At 31.7% G+C, this 19,374-nt stretch overlaps 1 protein-coding gene across 1 annotated transcript in view; it reads left to right on the forward strand.

Annotated features, from left to right (window-relative positions):
* The first annotated feature begins 1,189 nt into the window (after positions 1-1,189).
* Positions 1,190-19,374, forward strand: part of LOC134690274 (uncharacterized) — a 69,622-nt gene continuing 51,437 nt past the window's right edge. The window contains exons 1-6 of the mRNA XM_063550250.1: positions 1,190-1,289; positions 1,698-1,748; positions 2,356-2,378; positions 3,078-3,182; positions 4,691-4,762; positions 17,740-17,791. Coding sequence (XP_063406320.1) covers positions 1,190-1,289; positions 1,698-1,748; positions 2,356-2,378; positions 3,078-3,182; positions 4,691-4,762; positions 17,740-17,791 — 403 coding nt within the window. The remainder of the gene's footprint in view (positions 1,290-1,697; positions 1,749-2,355; positions 2,379-3,077; positions 3,183-4,690; positions 4,763-17,739; positions 17,792-19,374) is intronic.

The raw sequence follows: 19,374 nt of genomic DNA on the forward strand, positions 1-19,374 counted from the left end.
ACAAGTAACTTCAAAATGTTGAATATTGTACATAAACACACGACAACAATTTACTTTAGAACTTTAATAACAGAAGTATAAAAAATAAAAAACAAGTTGCTTCAGAACATAACAGATTGTACATAAGCAGTATAAAACAAACAAAGTTCTACAAATTACTTCATAACATTACAAATTGTACACCAGCAGTATAAAACACACAACTACAAGTTACTTCAGGGCAGAACAAATTGTACATAATATAATAATATATCTGTATGGAAACTGATATTTATATCATATACTGAATTCGATATTATATCAAAATCTGTTTTTAATTTAACAGTTTTAGTGAGAGAGAAAAAATGCATAAAGGTATTTTTTGTTTTAATAATTGTTTTTGTTTGTTTTGAATAATAGTTGATAAAGTTCTTACTTTGAATATTTACAAGAATATTTTTTACACCAAGGTTTTACAGCGGGTGTAAAACAAATATCGCACATGTATGTTATTGCTTCACTTAGACCACATTCCTTAATATATACAAAATTATTTTGTTAATTAGACAGGTTTAATGGACAACAAAAATGTGTAAGAATCATATAAAGTGGGGTCTCATTTTGTTCGTCTCCTCGTACTAAATCAGGAAATGTAACTATTTTTCATATTTCTTTGAAAAAGTTACTTTTTAAAAAATTGATCATTATTCTGAATCATGTTAATCGGACAGATTAAATCATTATATTAACAAATACTTGTTAGAATTATATAAAGTGAGATGTCATTTTACTCAGAGAATTTTAATGAATCCATTGATATAAATATTTTATTCATTTCTTAAAAAAAAATTTAACATGACAGTTGAATAATTATACTGAATCTACACAAAATCATGTTGTTAATTAGACAGTTTAACGAACAAATATTTGTAATAATTATATAAAGTGGGGTCTCATTTTACTTGTTTTGTTCTACTGAATCCATTGATATAATTATTTTACACATTTCTTGAAAATTTTTTTTTTTTAAGATATCAGGTTTAATTGAAGTTTTGACATTTCACAACAAAACTTGTTTATTTATTGTTTATATACAATATAAATACAAGTGTGACTGGTCATTTTATTCAGTTTTGACCACTGATTCATGTGATATATATTTTGTTTATATTTATTACACAACATTGTCCAGTTTATCAGACAAGTTTTGATGTCAGTTGTATTATTCCAGGAGAGAGGAGAGACAGCATTAATGTGGGCTGCCAGTAGAGGACACCTGGAGTTCTGTAGACTCCTCATTGATACAGGATGTAAGATCGACATCACAACAGTATGTTATCTACTTAGTCTGATCACATTACTATTAATCTACACTAAATCATGTTGTTAATTAGACAGTTTAATGAACAAATATTTGTAAGAATCATATAAAGTGGGGTCTCATTTTGTTTGTTTTGTTCTACTGAATCCATTGATATAATTATTTCACACATTTCTTGAAAAAAATATTTTTTTAAGATATCAGTTTTAATGGAAGTTCTGACATTTTACAACAAAACATGTTTATTTATTGTTTATATACAATATAAATACAAGTGTGACTGGTCATTGTATACAGTTTTGACCACTGATTCATGTGATATATATTTTGTTTATATTTATTACACAACATTGTCCAGTTTATCAGACAAGTTTTGATGTCAGTTGTATTATTCCAGGTATATGGACAGACAGCATTAATGTGGGCTGCCGAGGGAGGACACCTGGAGGTCTGTAGACTTCTCATTGATAGAAGATGTAAGATCGACACCACAGATGTATGTTATCTACTTAGTCTGATCACATTACTATTAATCTACACAAAATCTTGTTGTTAATTAGACAGTTTTAATGAACAAATATTTGTAATAATTATATTAAGTTGGGTCTCATTTTACTCGTATTATTGTTCTGAATCAGAAAATATAACTTTTTTCATGTTTCTTTACAAAAAATATTTCATTTAAATGATCAATGATATTTAATCTACACTAATTCCTGTTGTTAATTAGACAGTTTTAATGAACAAATATTTATAAGAATCATATAAAGTGGGGTCTCATTTTACTTGTTTTGTTCTACTGAATCCATTGATATAATTATTTTACACATTTCTTGAAAAAAATATTTTTTTAAGATATCAGGTTTTATGGAAGTTTTGACATTTCACAACAAAACATGTTTATTTATTGTTTATGATCAATATAAATACAAGTGTGACTGGTCATTTTATTCAGTTTTGACCACTGATTCATGTGATATATATTTTGTTTATATTTATTACACAACATTGTCCAGTTTATCAGACAAGTTTTGATGTCAGTTGTATTATTCCAGGAGTATGGACAGACAGCATTAATGTATGCTGCCTTGAATGGACACCTGGAGATCTGTAAACTCCTCATTGATACAGGATGTAAGATCGACATCACAGTATGTTATCTACTTAGTCTGATCACATTACTATTAATCTACACTAAATCATGTTGTTAATTTAGACAGGTTTAATGAACAAATATTTGTAATAATTATATAAAGTGGGGTCTCATTTTACTCATATTATTGTTCTGAATTAGAAAATATTACTCCTTTTCATGTTTCTTAAAAAAGATATTTTATTAAAATGAATAGTTATACTGAATCTACACAAAATCATATTGTTAATTAGACAGTTTTAATGAACAAATATTTGTAAGAATCATATAAAGTGGGGTCTCATTTTACTTGTTATGTTCTACTGAATCCATTGATATAATTATTTTACACATTTCTTGAAAAAAATATTTTTTTAAGATATCAGGTTTAATGGAAGTTTTGACATTTCACAACAAAACATGTTTATTTATTGTTTATGTACAATATAAATACAAGTGTGACTGGTCATTTTATTCAGTTTTGACCACTGATTCATGTGTCAATATTTTGTTTATATTTATTACACAACATTGTTCAGTTTATCAGACAAGTTTTAATGTCAGTTGTAGGATATGTTGTATATTATTGATATTGATAACAAAGTATTGTACATTATAGTTACATGTTATTTGGTTATATTATAGAACAATGGATACACAGCTTTACATCATGCTGCTGAGTGGGGACAACTACAGACCACAATATATCTAGTAGAACAAGGTGCCAGTCCCTTGGTTACAACACGTCAGGTAATATTTTATAGTATATGCCCAGTGTTCAACTATTAAGTATTAAATCACTCAAATGATGAATAAGATATGTTTGGTCAAATGGTTTAAAGGCTATAGTGTCATGTTTAAATTGAAGAAATGAAAAAGTTATATAGACTGTCATGCAAGTTTGCTGTAACCAAAATCAGTGTAAACAAACAAATTGTCAAACAAAACTAACACCAATCTGTGTAAACTCTAATCTGTTGTCATGACAATTATAACAAAGTTATCAGATGGTTTTAAAATATTGGAAGCAATGCTTTCATCTTGTTTTTATATTTAAACAGATGAGAGGTGGGCAATGACAGATAATCTTTATGTTGGGTGAAACATATTTTCTATACAGGAATAAACACTACTAGACATTATTTATATGGATTCAATAAGGGGGAAATAAAAATCGCTTAATTATTTCATATTGTATACAGATATAGGAGGGTGTGGATCGGGTATACAGATATAGGAGGGTGTGGATGGGATATTCAGATATAGGAGAGAATGGTTGGGGTATACAGATATAGGAGGGTGTGGATGGGGTATACATATATAGGAGGAGATGATTATACAGATATTGGAGTATATGGATGGGGTATACAGATATAGGAGGGTGTGGATTGGGAATACAGGTTTCGGAGGGTGTAGATTGGGTATACAGATATAGGAGGGTGTGGATGGGGTATACATATATAGGGTGGTATGGATTGGGAATACAGGTTTCGGAGGGTGTAGATTGGGTATACAGATATAGGAGGGTGTGGATGGGGTATACATATATAGGGTGGTGTGGATTGGGAATACAGGTTTCGGAGGGTGTAGATTGGGTATACAGATATAGGAGGGTGTGGATGGGGTATACATATATAGGGTGGTGTGGATGGTGTATACAGGTATAGGAGGGTGTTTATTTGTTACACAGATATCGGAGGTTGTGGAGGAGGTGTACAGATATAGGAGGGTATGGTGTGGGTATACAGATATAGGAGGGTATGGATGGGTTTACAGCAGATTAGAAAATCATGAATGGAAGAAGAAAAAAATGAAAATGGAGAGAAATCGGTAAAAAAATAATGAATAGAAAAGAATTGGGTGCAAAAATATAGAAAATAGAGAACAATATTGGGGTGTTAAAAATATAAAGAACTCTCAATAATGTGTCCACAAAATTAGAAAAGAATAGTTAAAAATGAAGACCCCCAAAGTCCTCCACACCCTCATGTAGACATAAGGATGCATTTACCAATCTTTAAACGGCAAAGAAAATTATAGGACAAAAAAGAGTTAAAAGCCTATTTAAAGTCTTCACAAAATTGTGAAAAATAATCTGAATGTCGTCTCATGAGTTATATATATATATATGGTAAGCATCTGTTAAGATAAAATAAATCACCACTTAGCTGCTACTGGTCTTACCTATTGATCTGTGTTAAAAAGTCTTCTTTGTAGTTAACAGATGAAAGTAATATAAAGATTTGTCTGTATTTCAGGGTGAGACTCCATACGATCTAGCAGCAGAGAGTAAACAGGGACAGTATAAAGAAGTGATGGAATACTTACAGGTACATATGGTGTTAAATTATATATGCTTACAATGAATCAAGTAGAAAATAATTTACTAAATATAAAGAAATATAAAACTCTTTATGTCTTGATCACAAAATTTAAATTATAAAGCAATTTATTGATCATCATGATTTTGATTTTGATTTTGATTGGACAACATCATACATTTGAGGCACTAAATCCACACTTAACAAGCTTTAAACTAAGCTTAGTTGTCATTTTTGGAAAATGACGCTTCAGCGGCATTGTTCCGATACCATTGACCAGAACAACAGGAAGTCTCCGCCTACCACACTCGGTTGCATATTTCCTATTTTACAAACTAACTGGTATCTGTTTGTATTTGTACACTCGAACAAAGTGTTGTAGTCGGAGGGGAACCAATTTACATACTTTATTTTATTTACAACAAAAATGTTGACCTGTCCATAGAAAGGCTTGTATAGTCTGCGGTTTTATTCTCCAAAATTGGACCTTCCAGAGGGGGTGCGGACTATAGAGTACAATAAGCAAGAAATAAGAGAACAAGTTCAATTTCGCGGCGAGGTGGTTGTTTACGTTCCGCCATCATTGATATTGTAGAGGGCGCTCTCATCATTTTTCAAAGTAATAATTTTAACTTATCCATATTAATAAGTTATTTCTATTTAATATCAAATTAAAACTGGTTAATATAAAAACTAAACCTTTCATTACAAATTTCTCGTTTCTTTTCAATGCATTTGAAATAAACTGGTATCTGCTAGATTGACACGATCCAAACATCAAAGTCGTATTATCGTGATATCTGTCATGTACGGATTTCGACTCTCACCGGTTAATTTCTTCTTTTACACATGCTTTTTAAACTTCCTGTTTAAACATCGCAAGTTTCAAAATTGTTTTTTAAGTGAATTTAACTTATTTTAACAATCATGATGCGTTCTAGAATTATTTAAAGCAGTTTCTACTTCTGTTTGACGATGGAAAACAGGTTTTCTCAAGAAAATACCGCACTTGATCGCAGAGGATTTGAAATGTACAAGTCAAATCGGCACCTGGTTAAATCGGCATCTAGTCAAATCGGCACCTATTTGAAGTCAATTCAGCATCCAATAATATTTGTTATAATATTTTCTATTCAGTTGATTAATAACTCTTACCAAGTACATAGTTACTATGCTGTTGTGTATAAAGGTAAACAACGAAGCCCTTACCCAAGCTGTTGTTTTAACAATGAGACAATTAGAAAAATAAAATGGAAAACTATGAATCCCTTTCAATAAATCAAACTTTCATGCCAAATAATTAGCAAATTTAAGGTGTTTTTTTTTCAGGAAAGTTTATACAACATTAAACCAACAATCCTGAAAAATGCTCAACTGGTTAAAAAATGCATAAAGAATATCCAATACCTCATATATATGATTAAAAATACACATTTAGTTGGTAAAAATAAATATATACAAAATGTACATTTAGTCTCTGATGCATGATTTTTTACTATTAATTGGTTTTGGCTTTTAACTAGCTGTCAGTAACTGCGAGTACTCTCAAATCGTATTTTCTTGTTAATTCGACCTGTTGATACTGTTTATAATGCTTTTTTGTCATTTTTTATTTATATGGATCTTGGCTGTATACCAGCTTTGATTATTTGTATTATCTTCAATTTTTCACTTATTCTTACAACATTTGTATAAACTTCAAGATTATAAAAAAACGGTTTTTTTCTAAAGTGAACATTGATTGGTTAAATAATTCTCAGTGTGTTTGAATTTGTTTGTTAGCCTTTTGGTCATGAATGTTTTTCTCTAATATTTAATTAACTGTGCATTTGTATTCAGATATCGCAGATCAAATTTATTCGTTCATTGTGTAATCATACGTTTTTTGATTGAGTTAAGTCTGCTAATTGATATTTTATCGTATGTTTTTATATGTTGTGATGTTATGCTATTGTTTCAGAAAAAGGGAGAAGGTTTGGGCCCATTAAAACGTTTAATCCCACTGCAAATGTTTGCACCTGTCCTAAGTCAGGAATCTGATGTACAGTAGTTGTCGTTTGTTTATGTAATATATACGTGTTTCTCGTTTTGTTTATATAGATTAGACCGTTGGTTTTCCCGTTTGAATGGTTTTACACTGGTTATTTTGGGGCCCTTTATAGCTTGTTGTTCGGTGTGAGCCAAGGTTCCGTGTTGAAGGCCGTACTTTAACCTATAATGGTTTAATTTTTAAATTGTTATTTGGATGGAGAGTTGTCTCATTGGCACTCACACCACATCTTCCTATATCTATGAACCCCCAAAAATGTGAAAGTTAATATTTTTGGACAATCCCTTCCTTAGGTATTTAACTCTTTTTGCTTAAAATACTGTTAAAAATATATTTAACATCGGTGACAAATTGACTATATCAGGTGTCGATTTAAACAGGTGCCGATTTGACTATACCGGGTGCCAATTTAACCAGGTGCCGGTTTGACTAGAATTCTTTGAAATTACCTGGGTTTCATTAGACCTTTGATAACAGTAACAAAAAGATTATTTACTTAAAATTTTGTGGAGAGAAGGGGGTTTGGACTATGTACCACTGAGAAATATACAAGCCTACGGTATTTATTTGTACAATTCAGGTAGTCTTGACCTATTCATTTGTCTTTAAAAAAAACCAGCCAGTTGTCATCTTCACACCTCAGAGATTTCAGCGCTTTGATTCAATTCAGGAATTTATTATCATGTGATTTCTTCAATATTCAATAAAATTCGCAAATGTCTTTTATTTCATATTTTAGAGCGAACAAGACGAGAGCAAGTTTTCTTGATTTTTGATATTTAATTGTTTTTGGTTATTGATTTAAGGATGTACAGCGCCAGGTGGGCAGCTGCCATAGACTGTCCGTTCATTAACATGAAAAAGCTTTGACGAAATCTTTTCAAATTATGATATGTTGTTTTCTGTGACTAAATGAAGGTCAAGTTCAATATTCACGATTTGAGCTGTTTTCGTTGTTGAGTTGTTGTCCTTTCAGTAACAAAAGTGATTTTTACTATGAATTTGAGCTATTTCCCTTTGAACAGAAATGGTGTTTTTTATAAGTAATTTCTATGTCATTTGGTCTCTTGTTTATTTTGAGTTATTTCCCTTTGAACAGAAATGGTATAATTAATAATTAATTTCTATGTCATTTGGTCTCCTGTTTATTTTGAGTTATTTCCCTTTGAACAGGAATGTTTTAATTATAAGTATCTCATCAATAATAGAATTCTTGGGTTTCTTTAATATGCTTATTCTAACAATGTACTTAGATTTGGATATTGGACCATAATAGGTTAAAGGGTACCCAACACTATACCCAGAAAAAATCGTGTTGTTTAATTTTTCTTAATTTTTTTCATTGATAAACTAGGCCAACCTAAACATCTTGTAAAAATTTTAAAAGGGTAAATATGTTAATTTTTTTTTAATTTAATCCTAAATTGACAATAGCATAGCTAATAATGATAGCTGAGGTAAATATTATTTCACTGATACCCTTTTCTTGTAAGTTTTTTATTCTGGATCTAAAATTTTGTCCGAACTTTAATAGGGGTACCAGAATCTGCCCCGAAAAGTGAATGCTGTGCTTCTAGTATTTGAAGAAGATTTTTTTAAATGTGTCGTTTAATTTTTTCATAAAACTAAGCATTTGTAGTGCTATACTAGTCATTTGTTCTTGCAAATTAAAAAAAAAATTTAACTGTTAGATTTTTTGGTATTTAAGTTTGAAATACGCCCCACCCTCAAATTGGTTCATAAAATAAGAGCAAAATCTATTCAAAAAGTACATAATGGCAATATTTTTTTTCATCTTTTGAACTAGGCCTTAGATATTTGGCATGTGGATGTATCATAACGAGGTTAAGTGTCTTGCATCAAGATGACCTTTGTGTGACCTTCAAATGTGACCTCAAGGTCAATTATGTTTTTTTCGTGAAAAACAACCATGTAGGCCACAACTTCTTCACCTTTTGACCTAGGCCTTACATCTTTGGCATGTGGATGTATCATCATGAGGTGGTGAGCCTTCTTAAAATTTTGACCCTCATGTGACCTTGAACTTTGACCTCAAGGACGATAATTTTGTTTTTTGGTAAGAAACATTTGTACCGGCCATGACTTTTATGAAGTTATGAATTCATATTTATTTTTAAAAATCATAATACACAAGCTTTAATCGACCATACAACAATATAGACACATTTCATGACATGTCAACCCATTCCATGCGCACGGAATACATAATGGACATGTAGTCACATAAAATTGTTTGAAAAAGGGATAGTTTCCATTGAAGCGCAGTGTACGTACTTAACTATTCAACAGAAAGCAAAGTGAAAACTTCCTAGGAATCAAACAGTAGGAGTAGTTATTATATACCAATAATGGGACAGATGGAAGGACAGACGGGCAGGGGTAAAACAATACCCCCCCTTACTTTCAGTTGCAGGGGCAAAAAAAGGATGTAACTGATTTTTGATTTGAGATACGAGCTGTTGAAGTTAAAAGCATGACACGTAAAAAATACCTATGATTCATAGGGAAAAGCTTTAAAGTTGGCAGATGCTTTACATGATCAAGATTTTCAATTTATTGGTCTACAGATTCAAAAATATACAATTCAAAACTTAAGAACAAAACTATTCGTGCAAAGAAGCATGCCTTATAATGAGAGATGAAATAGAGCTGACTGTGCAAAATCCTTATACTGTGAAATCAAGTTCGTTAATCTTAGAACTGTTTTTTAGTATTTCTGCAGAGGTTATGAAAATTAGATACAACTGGTTTTTACTTAAAAGCACGGCAGTTACACTATTTATTTTACATTATTTTTTGGGACCCTTATTATTATAGAGAATGATTACTCTATTCAGTAATAATCTTGAATTGATAGTTGAGAAGAAACATTTTCACTTGTCACTTGCAATAACACCACAGTTTCTTTTTTTATATTTATTTCGAAATTTAAATTTCATAAACCAAAAATAACATGTTCTATTTATATCATACATATGTGTAGTTTCAGTTTCAACCATGATTCTAAATATAGACTTGAATTTCCCTAAATTGCGGACGGAATAGAAGACACCCTTTTATTTTCTACACCTGTCAGGATAAAAGGTTGAAAAAAGATACTAGAAAGATGTAGTATTTTTTTTTATTCAGATGAATGTGAGAGTGCATGAATATGTGTTGTGTTTTGTGGACTGAATCGGATGGTTATTTTTCTTCTTTTTGTCTTTGTTCTGTAACATGTAAATGATGCACTGGTGGCTGAGTATCCCCCTCAGTTTTTTCTAACTTTTTACATAAATATATTATGTAATGAAATATTCAATTGCACTTTAAAAAAATATGCCAGAAATTTTTAAATTATAAATTAATCATAACCTGTTTAACATAAGTGTATTACTAATTAAAGCCCATAGTGTCTTAATTAAAAACTACAGGTATGATTTTAAAAAAAGTATTGTGGAGTCAATTCAGTTTTGAGTTTAATCTATTTGGTACGAAGATCTACAAACAGAAGCATTGTATAATTGTCCATGGTTTATTTATTTATTTGGTTACAATTTTATTGTCAGAGGGAGCTACCATTTGAGGGGAGGCTTGGATGAAATTTGAAAAAAGCAAGACAGGCTTTTGAGCAAACAAGGCAGGAACAGTAATTTGGCATAAACAAGCAGAATTACAATTTATGTAAACAATTACAGATAAACTAATGAAAATTGCAGTTCCCTAAAGAATGAAAAATTAAAATCCAGGAAAATGATGTCAGATGAGGGAGGGTAGGAGGGGTCCTGAATCCTGATCCCGGGCTTAAAAACATGAAATCCCGAGTATAAATTTAAATCCCGACATCCTGAAATTTGAAAAAAGTATTCCTGGATTCCGAAATCTCGAGCTTAAAACACCCGATCCCAGTCCCCCCCTCCCCCCTATGATTACAATTAAACAAAATGCAGGACAATATTTTTAGCTCACCTGACCTAAAAGGCCATGTGAGCTTTTCTCATCACTTGGCGTCCGTCGTTGTCGTCGTCTGTCGTCGTTAACAATTTTTCAAACATCTTCTCCTCTGAAACTACTGAATGGATTTAAATGAAACTTAGCATTATTGGTCCTTAGATTATTCTGCACAAAGTGTGCGCTTCGATTTTTGATCCGTCAAAAAACATGGCCGCCGTAACTTAAAATAGAACATAGGGGTCAAATGCAGTTTTTGGCTTATATTTCAAAAACGAAAGCATTTAAAGCAAATCTGACACGGGGGTAAAAATGTTCAGTAGGTCAAGATCTATCAGCCCTGAAATTTTCAGATGAATCAAACAACCCATTATTGGGTTGCTGCCACTTAATTAGTAATTTTAAGGAAATTTTGCAGTTTTTGGTCATTATCTTGAATATTATTATAGATAAAGATAAACTGTAAACAGCAAAAATTATCAGCAAAGTAAGATCTACAAATAAGTTAATATGACCAAAATTGTCAATTGACCCCTTTAGGGGTTATTGTCCTTAAATGACAATTTTTCGCAATTTGTTCATCATATTTGCTAACTTTAAAAAATCTTTTTCTCTGAAACTACTGAATGGATTTGGATGAAACTTAGCATGATTGTTCCTTAGATTATTCTGCACAAAGTGTGCACTTGGATTTTTGATCCGTCAAAAAACATGGCCGCCGTTACTTAAAATAGAACACAGGGGTCAAATGCAGTTTTTGGCTTATATCTCAAAAACGAAAGCATTTAGAGCTAATCTGAGATGGGGTAAATATGTTCATTAGGTCAAGATCTATCAGCCCTGAAATTTTCAGATGAATCAAACAACCCATTGTTGGGTTGCTGCCACTTAATTGGTAATTTTAAGGAAATTTTGCAGTTTTTGGTCATTATATTGAATATTATTATAGATAAAGATAAACTGTAAACAGCAAAAATGATCAGCAAAGTAAGATCTACAAATAAGTTAATATGACCAAAATTGTCAATTGACCCCTTTAGGGGTTATTGTCCTTAAATGACAATTTTTCGCAATTTGTTCATCATATTTGCTAACTTTCAAAAATCTTCTTCTCTGAAACTACTGAATGGATTTGGATGAAACTTAGCATGATTGTTCCTTAGATTATTCTGCACAAAGTGTGCACTTGGATTTTTGATCCGTCAAAAAACATGGCCGCCGTTACTTGAAATAGAACACAGGGGTCAAATGCAGTTTTTGGCTTATATCTCAAAAACGAAAGCATTTAGAGCAAATCTAAGATGGGGTAATATGTTCAATAGGTCAAGATCTATCAGCCCTGAAATTTTCAGATGAATCAAACAACCCATTGTTGGGTTGCTGCCACTTAATTGGTAATTTTAAGGAAATTTTGCAGTTTTTGGTCATTATCTTGAATATTATTATAGATAAAGATAAACTGTAAACAGCAAAAATGATCAGCAAAGTAAGATCTACAAAAAAGTTAATATGACCAAAATTGTCAATTGACCCCTTAAAGGGTTATTGTCCTTTAATGACAATTTTTCACAATTTGTTCATCATATTTGCTAACTTTAAAAAATCTTCTACTCTAAAACTACTCAACCAAATTCAACCAAACTTCAACTGAATGGTCAGTAGGGTGTATAAAATAAAGTTTGTGCTTTATTTTTTATTTCGTCAAAAAACATGGCCGTTCTGGCTAAAAATAGAACACAGGGTAAAATGCAGTTTTTCGCTTATATCTCAAAAACTCCAGCATTTAGAGCAAATAAGACAAGAAGTTAAAGTATTTATTAGGTCAAGGTATACCTGTCCTGAAATTTTCAGCCGAATTGGGTAACTGGTTTTTCAGGTATAATGCCCCTGAATTGATGATTTTAAAGAAATTTTGCAATTTTAGGTTATTATCTTGAATATTATTATAAATACAGATAAACTGTTAATAGCAAAAATGTTGAGCAAAGTAAGATCTACAAATAAGTCAATTTGACCAAAATTGTCAATTGAACCCTTAAGGAGTTATTGCCCTTTAAAGACTTTTTTCACAATTTGTTCATCATGTTGACTTACTTTAAAAAAAAATCTCCTTTGAAACTGCTGTATCAATTTCAGCCAAACTTAGGCTAAATGAGTTTCAGAGTATCTAGTATAAATTTTATATTTCATTTCCTTGTATGTCAAGAAACATAGCTCCTATGGCTAAAATAGAACATAGGAGAAAACGATTTTTTTTTGCTTTTGAAGAAAATAGGACGATTCAAAGAACATTTAAATAAATTGAAAAGCCAAAACAATCATTGATGAGAGATTTAACCAAAAAAATTAAGGTGAGCGATTCAGGCTTTTGAGAGCCTCTTGTTAATTCTAGCCCTCCCACCTGTAAAATCAAATGCTGGCATCGTTGTACTTTATTTCATTTTATGTAAGATCTAGGCATTGGCAAGTAAAAAACGAAAACAGTTTTGGTCCTTTCTATTTCCCTCCTTTTCTAACGTCCTGGTTTTCTTTTGGTAAATTTATTTCACACTGAAATTTCCCTATTATGTCTCCTTGAAGATTCCTTTATTGAGAATTAGTAACTTTAAATGGATTAAAAGATTAAATGAATAACAATAGGTGTACAGCTGCTCTTAGCAATAATGTAAACATTCTGATCATGATCATTTAAAAGCTTGCATATTGCACACGATTTTAAAACGTAGCAATGAGTAAGAGTTATGTTTTTTAGGTGTTCTGTACCCCCTTAATGTCCAATTTCATTTTTTTCAGTTCTTTGACCACATTCTGTTTGTGTCATAAACCTATGCTGTGTCAATTATTCAATTTTTTTAATTTTGTATAGAATGCATAGAAATGGAGATAACTTAACGTATTAACTATTTTTAGCTTGGCCAACAATTAACTTTGTCCTACTTTAGCAAATATCCTTTTAAGTAGCTAACAACTATATTACTAGCCTTTTTACACTACGGTTATGAGTTTGAGTCCCTCACATGGCAGGTCCTTTGAGTTCTTAAATTCACACAAGGAAATAGTTTTCCACACTTTTTGTCGTCATGCCTACAGATGTTGATTTGATATTTGGTATACAGTTTTAGGTTTACCGTGACAAATTATAGAACAATTTCGGAGTTTGTTCGGGTCTGAAGTTTTGTGCAGAGTTATGGTCCTTTGGCTTAAACAATAAAGGAAAGTAATCAGTTTTCAGCATTTTTATACGTTCATATTTATATATAATGCTATGTTGTTGTAGGTGTTGTCGTCAGCAGCGTCATCGTCCGAAGACACATTTGGTTTCCAGACAATAAATTTAGTTTAATTGATGTCTCTCTATGAAATTTTACCAGAAGGTTCATTACCACAAAAGGAAGGTTGGGATTGATTTTCGGGGTTATGGTACCAACAGTTTAAGAATTAGGGGCCAAAAGAACACATTTTTATAGTTTCTGAACAATAACTTGTTTTTGGGTATGGATCTTTCTATAAAATTGTACTACAAGGTTCCATACCACAAAGAGAAGCCTGGGAATGAGTTTGGGGGGATTTTTTTTTTCAAATTTTTTTGGGGGGTTCATATTTTTTACTTCAAAATTTTTGAAAATTGAAATTTTTTTCAAAGCATAGTATTGTGCAATAGCAGGAAAACTTCAAATGAAAATAAAGACAAATCTTTTAACCAATTTTAATGGGATTAATTTAAAGTCTTTAATTTTTTTCAAGGAGAAATCTTCAATTGCACAGTTTTGCAAAAAAACACAGTATTGTGCAACAGCACAGTATTTCGCAATAGCATTGTATTGGGCAATATCACAGTATTGCGCAATAGCAAGAAATCTTTAATTGCAAAGTTTTGCGCAAAAGCACAGTATTGCACAGAAGCAAGAAATCTTCAATTGCACAGTATTGCACAATAGCAGTTTTGTGCAATAGCAAGAAATATTTAAGTGTACAGTATTGCACAATAGCACAGTATTGTGCAATAGCAAGAAATCTTCAATTACACAGTATTGCACAATAGCATAATATTGCACAATAGTACAGTATTGCACAATATTGCACAATAGCAGGAATTCTTCAATTGAAAATAAAAGACATTCTTTTAACCAATTTCAATTGGATTAATTAAAAGTCTTTTAATTTTTGGGGTTCTAACCTTGTATTACTATTTTAGATAATGAGCCCCATTTTTAAATTGATCTACATTGAGGTCAAAAGGGTCCAAAATTAAACTTTGTTCGATTTCATCAAAAACTGAGTTATTGCGGCTGTATGATATGCTGAATCTAATTGTGTATTATTGCTTTTCTTTCATATGCAGACTAACTGTGCATTTAGATCTTTAATTTTTGGGCCAGCTGTCTTCAAATTGGTCAATATTAAGGTCCAAAGGGTCCCAAATTAAACTTTAATTTTAATTTCAAAAAAGAAATGAATTCTAGGGGTTCTTTAATATGCTGAATCTAAGCGTGTTTTAAGAGTTTTGATTTTGGGTACAGTATTTAAGTTGGTTAAAATTGAATTATTATATGCCCAATCAAACAGTGTTTTGAATTTTAGATTTTGGGCATGTTTTCAAAGTTGGTCCAATTTGTGTTCCAAATTTAAACTTTGCTTGATTTCATCAAAAATTGAATTATCAGTGCTCTTTCATTTGTCTTTGGTTTGCCCAATCTTACACTGTATTAAGATTCTGGATTTTAAACTCCTGTTTGATATTATAAAAAATTGAATTCTTGTGGTTCTTTGATATACTTGGATTGTGGATATTGAACCATAAAAGGTAAATGTCAAATTTTCAATTTTTATTCATTCTGTCATTCATTCTGTGTAACAAATATATTCTTGAGTAATTGATTCAGAACGAGAATTTTCATTGTACATTTACAAATATTTTGAGGGGGTAGATTCCACGCTCGACCTGCAGTCTTTAACTAGGGAAAGTAGCCATTTTGTATTCCGAAATTTGCGTTTATAGCATTATTCATAATACTATGATGTCGGCCTCGGCGTCATCTTCAGAAAACGCATTTGGTTTGCAGACAATGACTTTAGTTTTAGTGAATCTCTCTGAAATTAGATCACAAGGTTCAATATCACAAAGGGAAGGGTGGGATTGATTCAATGAGTAATTGCCCTTAACGTTCAGGAATTAGGGGAAAAAAGGGCCCAAAAACAAGCATTTTTCTAGTTTCCAGACAATAACTTGTGTTTAAGTTTATGGAATCTCTCTTAAATTGTACAACAAGGTTCCATACCACAACGGGAAGGCTGGGATTGAGTTTTGAGGTAAAAAATCCATGGAGGGGTGTCAAAAAGTTTGGGGGGGGGATTTTTTTCCAATTTTTTGGGGGAGTTCATATTTTTTTCTTCAAAAGTTTTGAAAAGTTACAAGAAGAATTCAATTGCACAGTATTGCACAATAACTAGAAATCTTCAATTGCACAGTATTGTACAATAGCACAGTATTTTGGAAATTGTAAGAAATCTTTAATTGCACAGTATTGCACAAAAGCACAGTATTGCTCAATAGCACATTATTGCCTAATTGCACAGTACTGCACAATAGCAAGAAATCTTCAATTGCACAGTATTGAGCAAAAGCACAGTTTTGCACAATAGCACAGTATTGCGCAATTGCAAGAAATCTTCAATTGCACAGTAGCACAGTATTGCACAATAGCAAGAAATCTTCAATTGCACAGTATTGTGCTGTAGAACAGTATTGCACAATAGCATAGCATTGCGCAATAAATCGTCAATTGCACAAAATTGTGCAATAGCAGAAAATCTTCAATTGAACATAAAGACAAATTTTTTAACCAATTTCAATGGGATAAATTAATTGCAAAATAGCACAGTATTTTTTTGTTAATCTTTTAACCAATTCCAATGGGATTTATTTAAAGTCTTTAATTTTTTGGGGTTTTTACCTCGTAATTCTATTTTGGATATTGGGCCCCATTTTTAAATTGGTCTACATTGAGGTCAAAAGGGTCCGAAATTAAACTTTGTTTGATTTCATCTAAAACTGAGTTATTGCGGCTGTATGATATGCTGAATCTTATTGTGCATTTAGATTTTGTATTTCGGACCCTGTTTTCAAATAAGTCCATATAAAGGTTAGAAGGGTCCAAAATTAAAGAGTTTGATTTCAACTAAAATTAAATTTTTGGTGTTTTTTTATATGCTGAATCTGACCATGTTGTTACATTTTGGATATCAGACCATTCTAGGAAAATTAAATGTCCCATTTCAAATTTTTAAGATCTTTAACCACATTTATTTGTGTCAGAAACCTATGTTATGTCAACAATTTGATCACAATCCGAATTCAGACAGTATCAGCCTTGATTATTGTGTCCAAATGTAACCAAACTGTGCAGGGTTCGACCTCTGCGGTCGTATCAGGCTGCCCTCAGCTAAGCATTTTATTTTATTTTGCTTTAAGATATTGATTTGATATTTGGTATATAGTTGTACCATTACAAGTTACAGATCAAGTTCAGAGTTTGTTCTGGTCTGTTGATTTTGTGCAGAGTTCTGGTCCTTGGTATTGGTGTATACTATTGATTTTATTTGTACATGGTTTGTGTCTGTACTCATGTACTTATGTGTTTAATTATGATGAAGGATCAAAACATATGGACATTGAATACACAATCATCAAGTGTCATATCGAAAAAAGGCACACTGTTCAAAGTATCTATTTTACACACATCTCATAACTTATTTCATGCATTCCAAATTTATGACAACACACTCGACCTCGGATGAGTTGAACCTCTGATAAGTCGAAAACTTTGGTCCATTACCTTTGACTTCGACATAATGAGGTTCGACTGTTTATAATGTGACATTTTTATTGTATATTATTTTTGGGGGTAAATATTTTAGAAATTTAATAATTCTATGAGTGACATGAGTGAAGATATATTAACATTGCATATTCCTCATTTTTTAGACTGTCATGTCAAAGAAATCTTCAGGTGTGACTGCTGGACAAGGGATAGAAGGTAATTTATTGTGGAGCCTACGACTTTTGTCACAGAAAGCTCGACATAGGTATAGTGATCCAACGGCGGCAGCGTTAGCTAACTTCTTAAAAGCTTTATATTTTAGAAGCTAGAAGACCTGGATGCTTCATACTTTGTATATAGATGCCTTATATGACAAAGTTTCTGTCTGTCATATGTCAATTGTCCTTGACCTCATTTTCATGGTTCAGTGACTACTTGAAAAAAAAGTCAACATTTTTTGTAATGTTAATTTCTTTCTAATTATGAGTAATAGGATAACTATATTTAGGAGGTGTGTACCTTGCAAGGTCCTCATGCCCATCAGACAACTTTCATTTGACCCTGACCTCATTTTATGGATCAGTGAACAAGGTTAAGTTTTCGTGGTCAAGTCCATATATCAGATACTATAAGCAGTAGGTCTACTATATTTGGTATATGGAATGATTGTAAGGTGTACCCGTCCAACTAGTAGGTGTCATCCGACCTTGACCATATTCATGGTTCAGTGGTCAAAGTTAAGTTTGTGAGTTTTGTTCTTTTTTTCTAATACCATATACAATAGGTCGTATATTTGGTGTATGGAAATATTTTATGATGTTCGTGTCAGTCTCGCAGGTTTTATTTGACCTTGACCTCGTATTCACGGTTCATTTCTCAGTGTTAAGCTTTTGAGTTTTGGTCTGTTTTTCTTCAACTTTAAGCAATAGATCAACTATATATTTGTTGTATGGAAGGATTATAAGGTTTATATGTCTGTCTGGCAGGCATCATCTGACTCTGATCTCATTTTCATGGTTCATTGGTCAATGTTAAGTTTTCATGGTTAAGTTTGTTTCTTAGATACTATAAGCAATATGTCAACTATATTTAATGCATACATTGATTGTAAGGTGTATGTCTGTCTGGCATGGTTCATCTGAACTAGACCTCATTTTCATGTTTCATCTGAACTAGACCTCATTTTCATTGTTCATTGGTCAATGTTAAGTTTTCTTGGTTATTACTGTTTCTTAGAAACTATAAGCAAGAGGTCAACTATGTTTGGTTTATTGAATGATTGTAAGGTGTACATGTATTTCCCGTTTGGTTTATCTGACCTAGACCTCATTTTCTTGGATCATGTTAAGTTTATGTGTTACTTGTAGTGAAGCTTTATAATTAGGACTATCCACATAAAATCAGTGGTTAGTAAAGAAGGTGAGACATTTCAGCGTGTGCAATCTTGTATGTTATACTCTAAGAATTGCATGTTTTTGTAATATGTCCTGCAATTGCTATACATGCTTTAGAATATCAGTATAGAAAGAGGGATAACTTCTTGTATTCAATTGTGATTACTGTCATAAGTTTGAGGATTGACAGACTTGACACCTGGTTCCCTCCACTTCTTTTATTCAATTATGATTACTGTCATAGAAGTTTGAGGCTTGACACACTTGACACCTGGTTCCCTCCACTTCTTTTATTCAATTGTGATTACTTTCATAGAAGTTTGAGGCTTGATACACTTGACACCTGGTTCCCTCCACTTCTTGTATTCAAGTGTGATTACTGTCATAGAAGTTTGAGGCTTGATA

Source organism: Mytilus trossulus, chromosome 11 (genome assembly GCF_036588685.1).
Source record: "Mytilus trossulus isolate FHL-02 chromosome 11, PNRI_Mtr1.1.1.hap1, whole genome shotgun sequence".
Taxonomy (NCBI): domain Eukaryota; kingdom Metazoa; phylum Mollusca; class Bivalvia; order Mytilida; family Mytilidae; genus Mytilus; species Mytilus trossulus.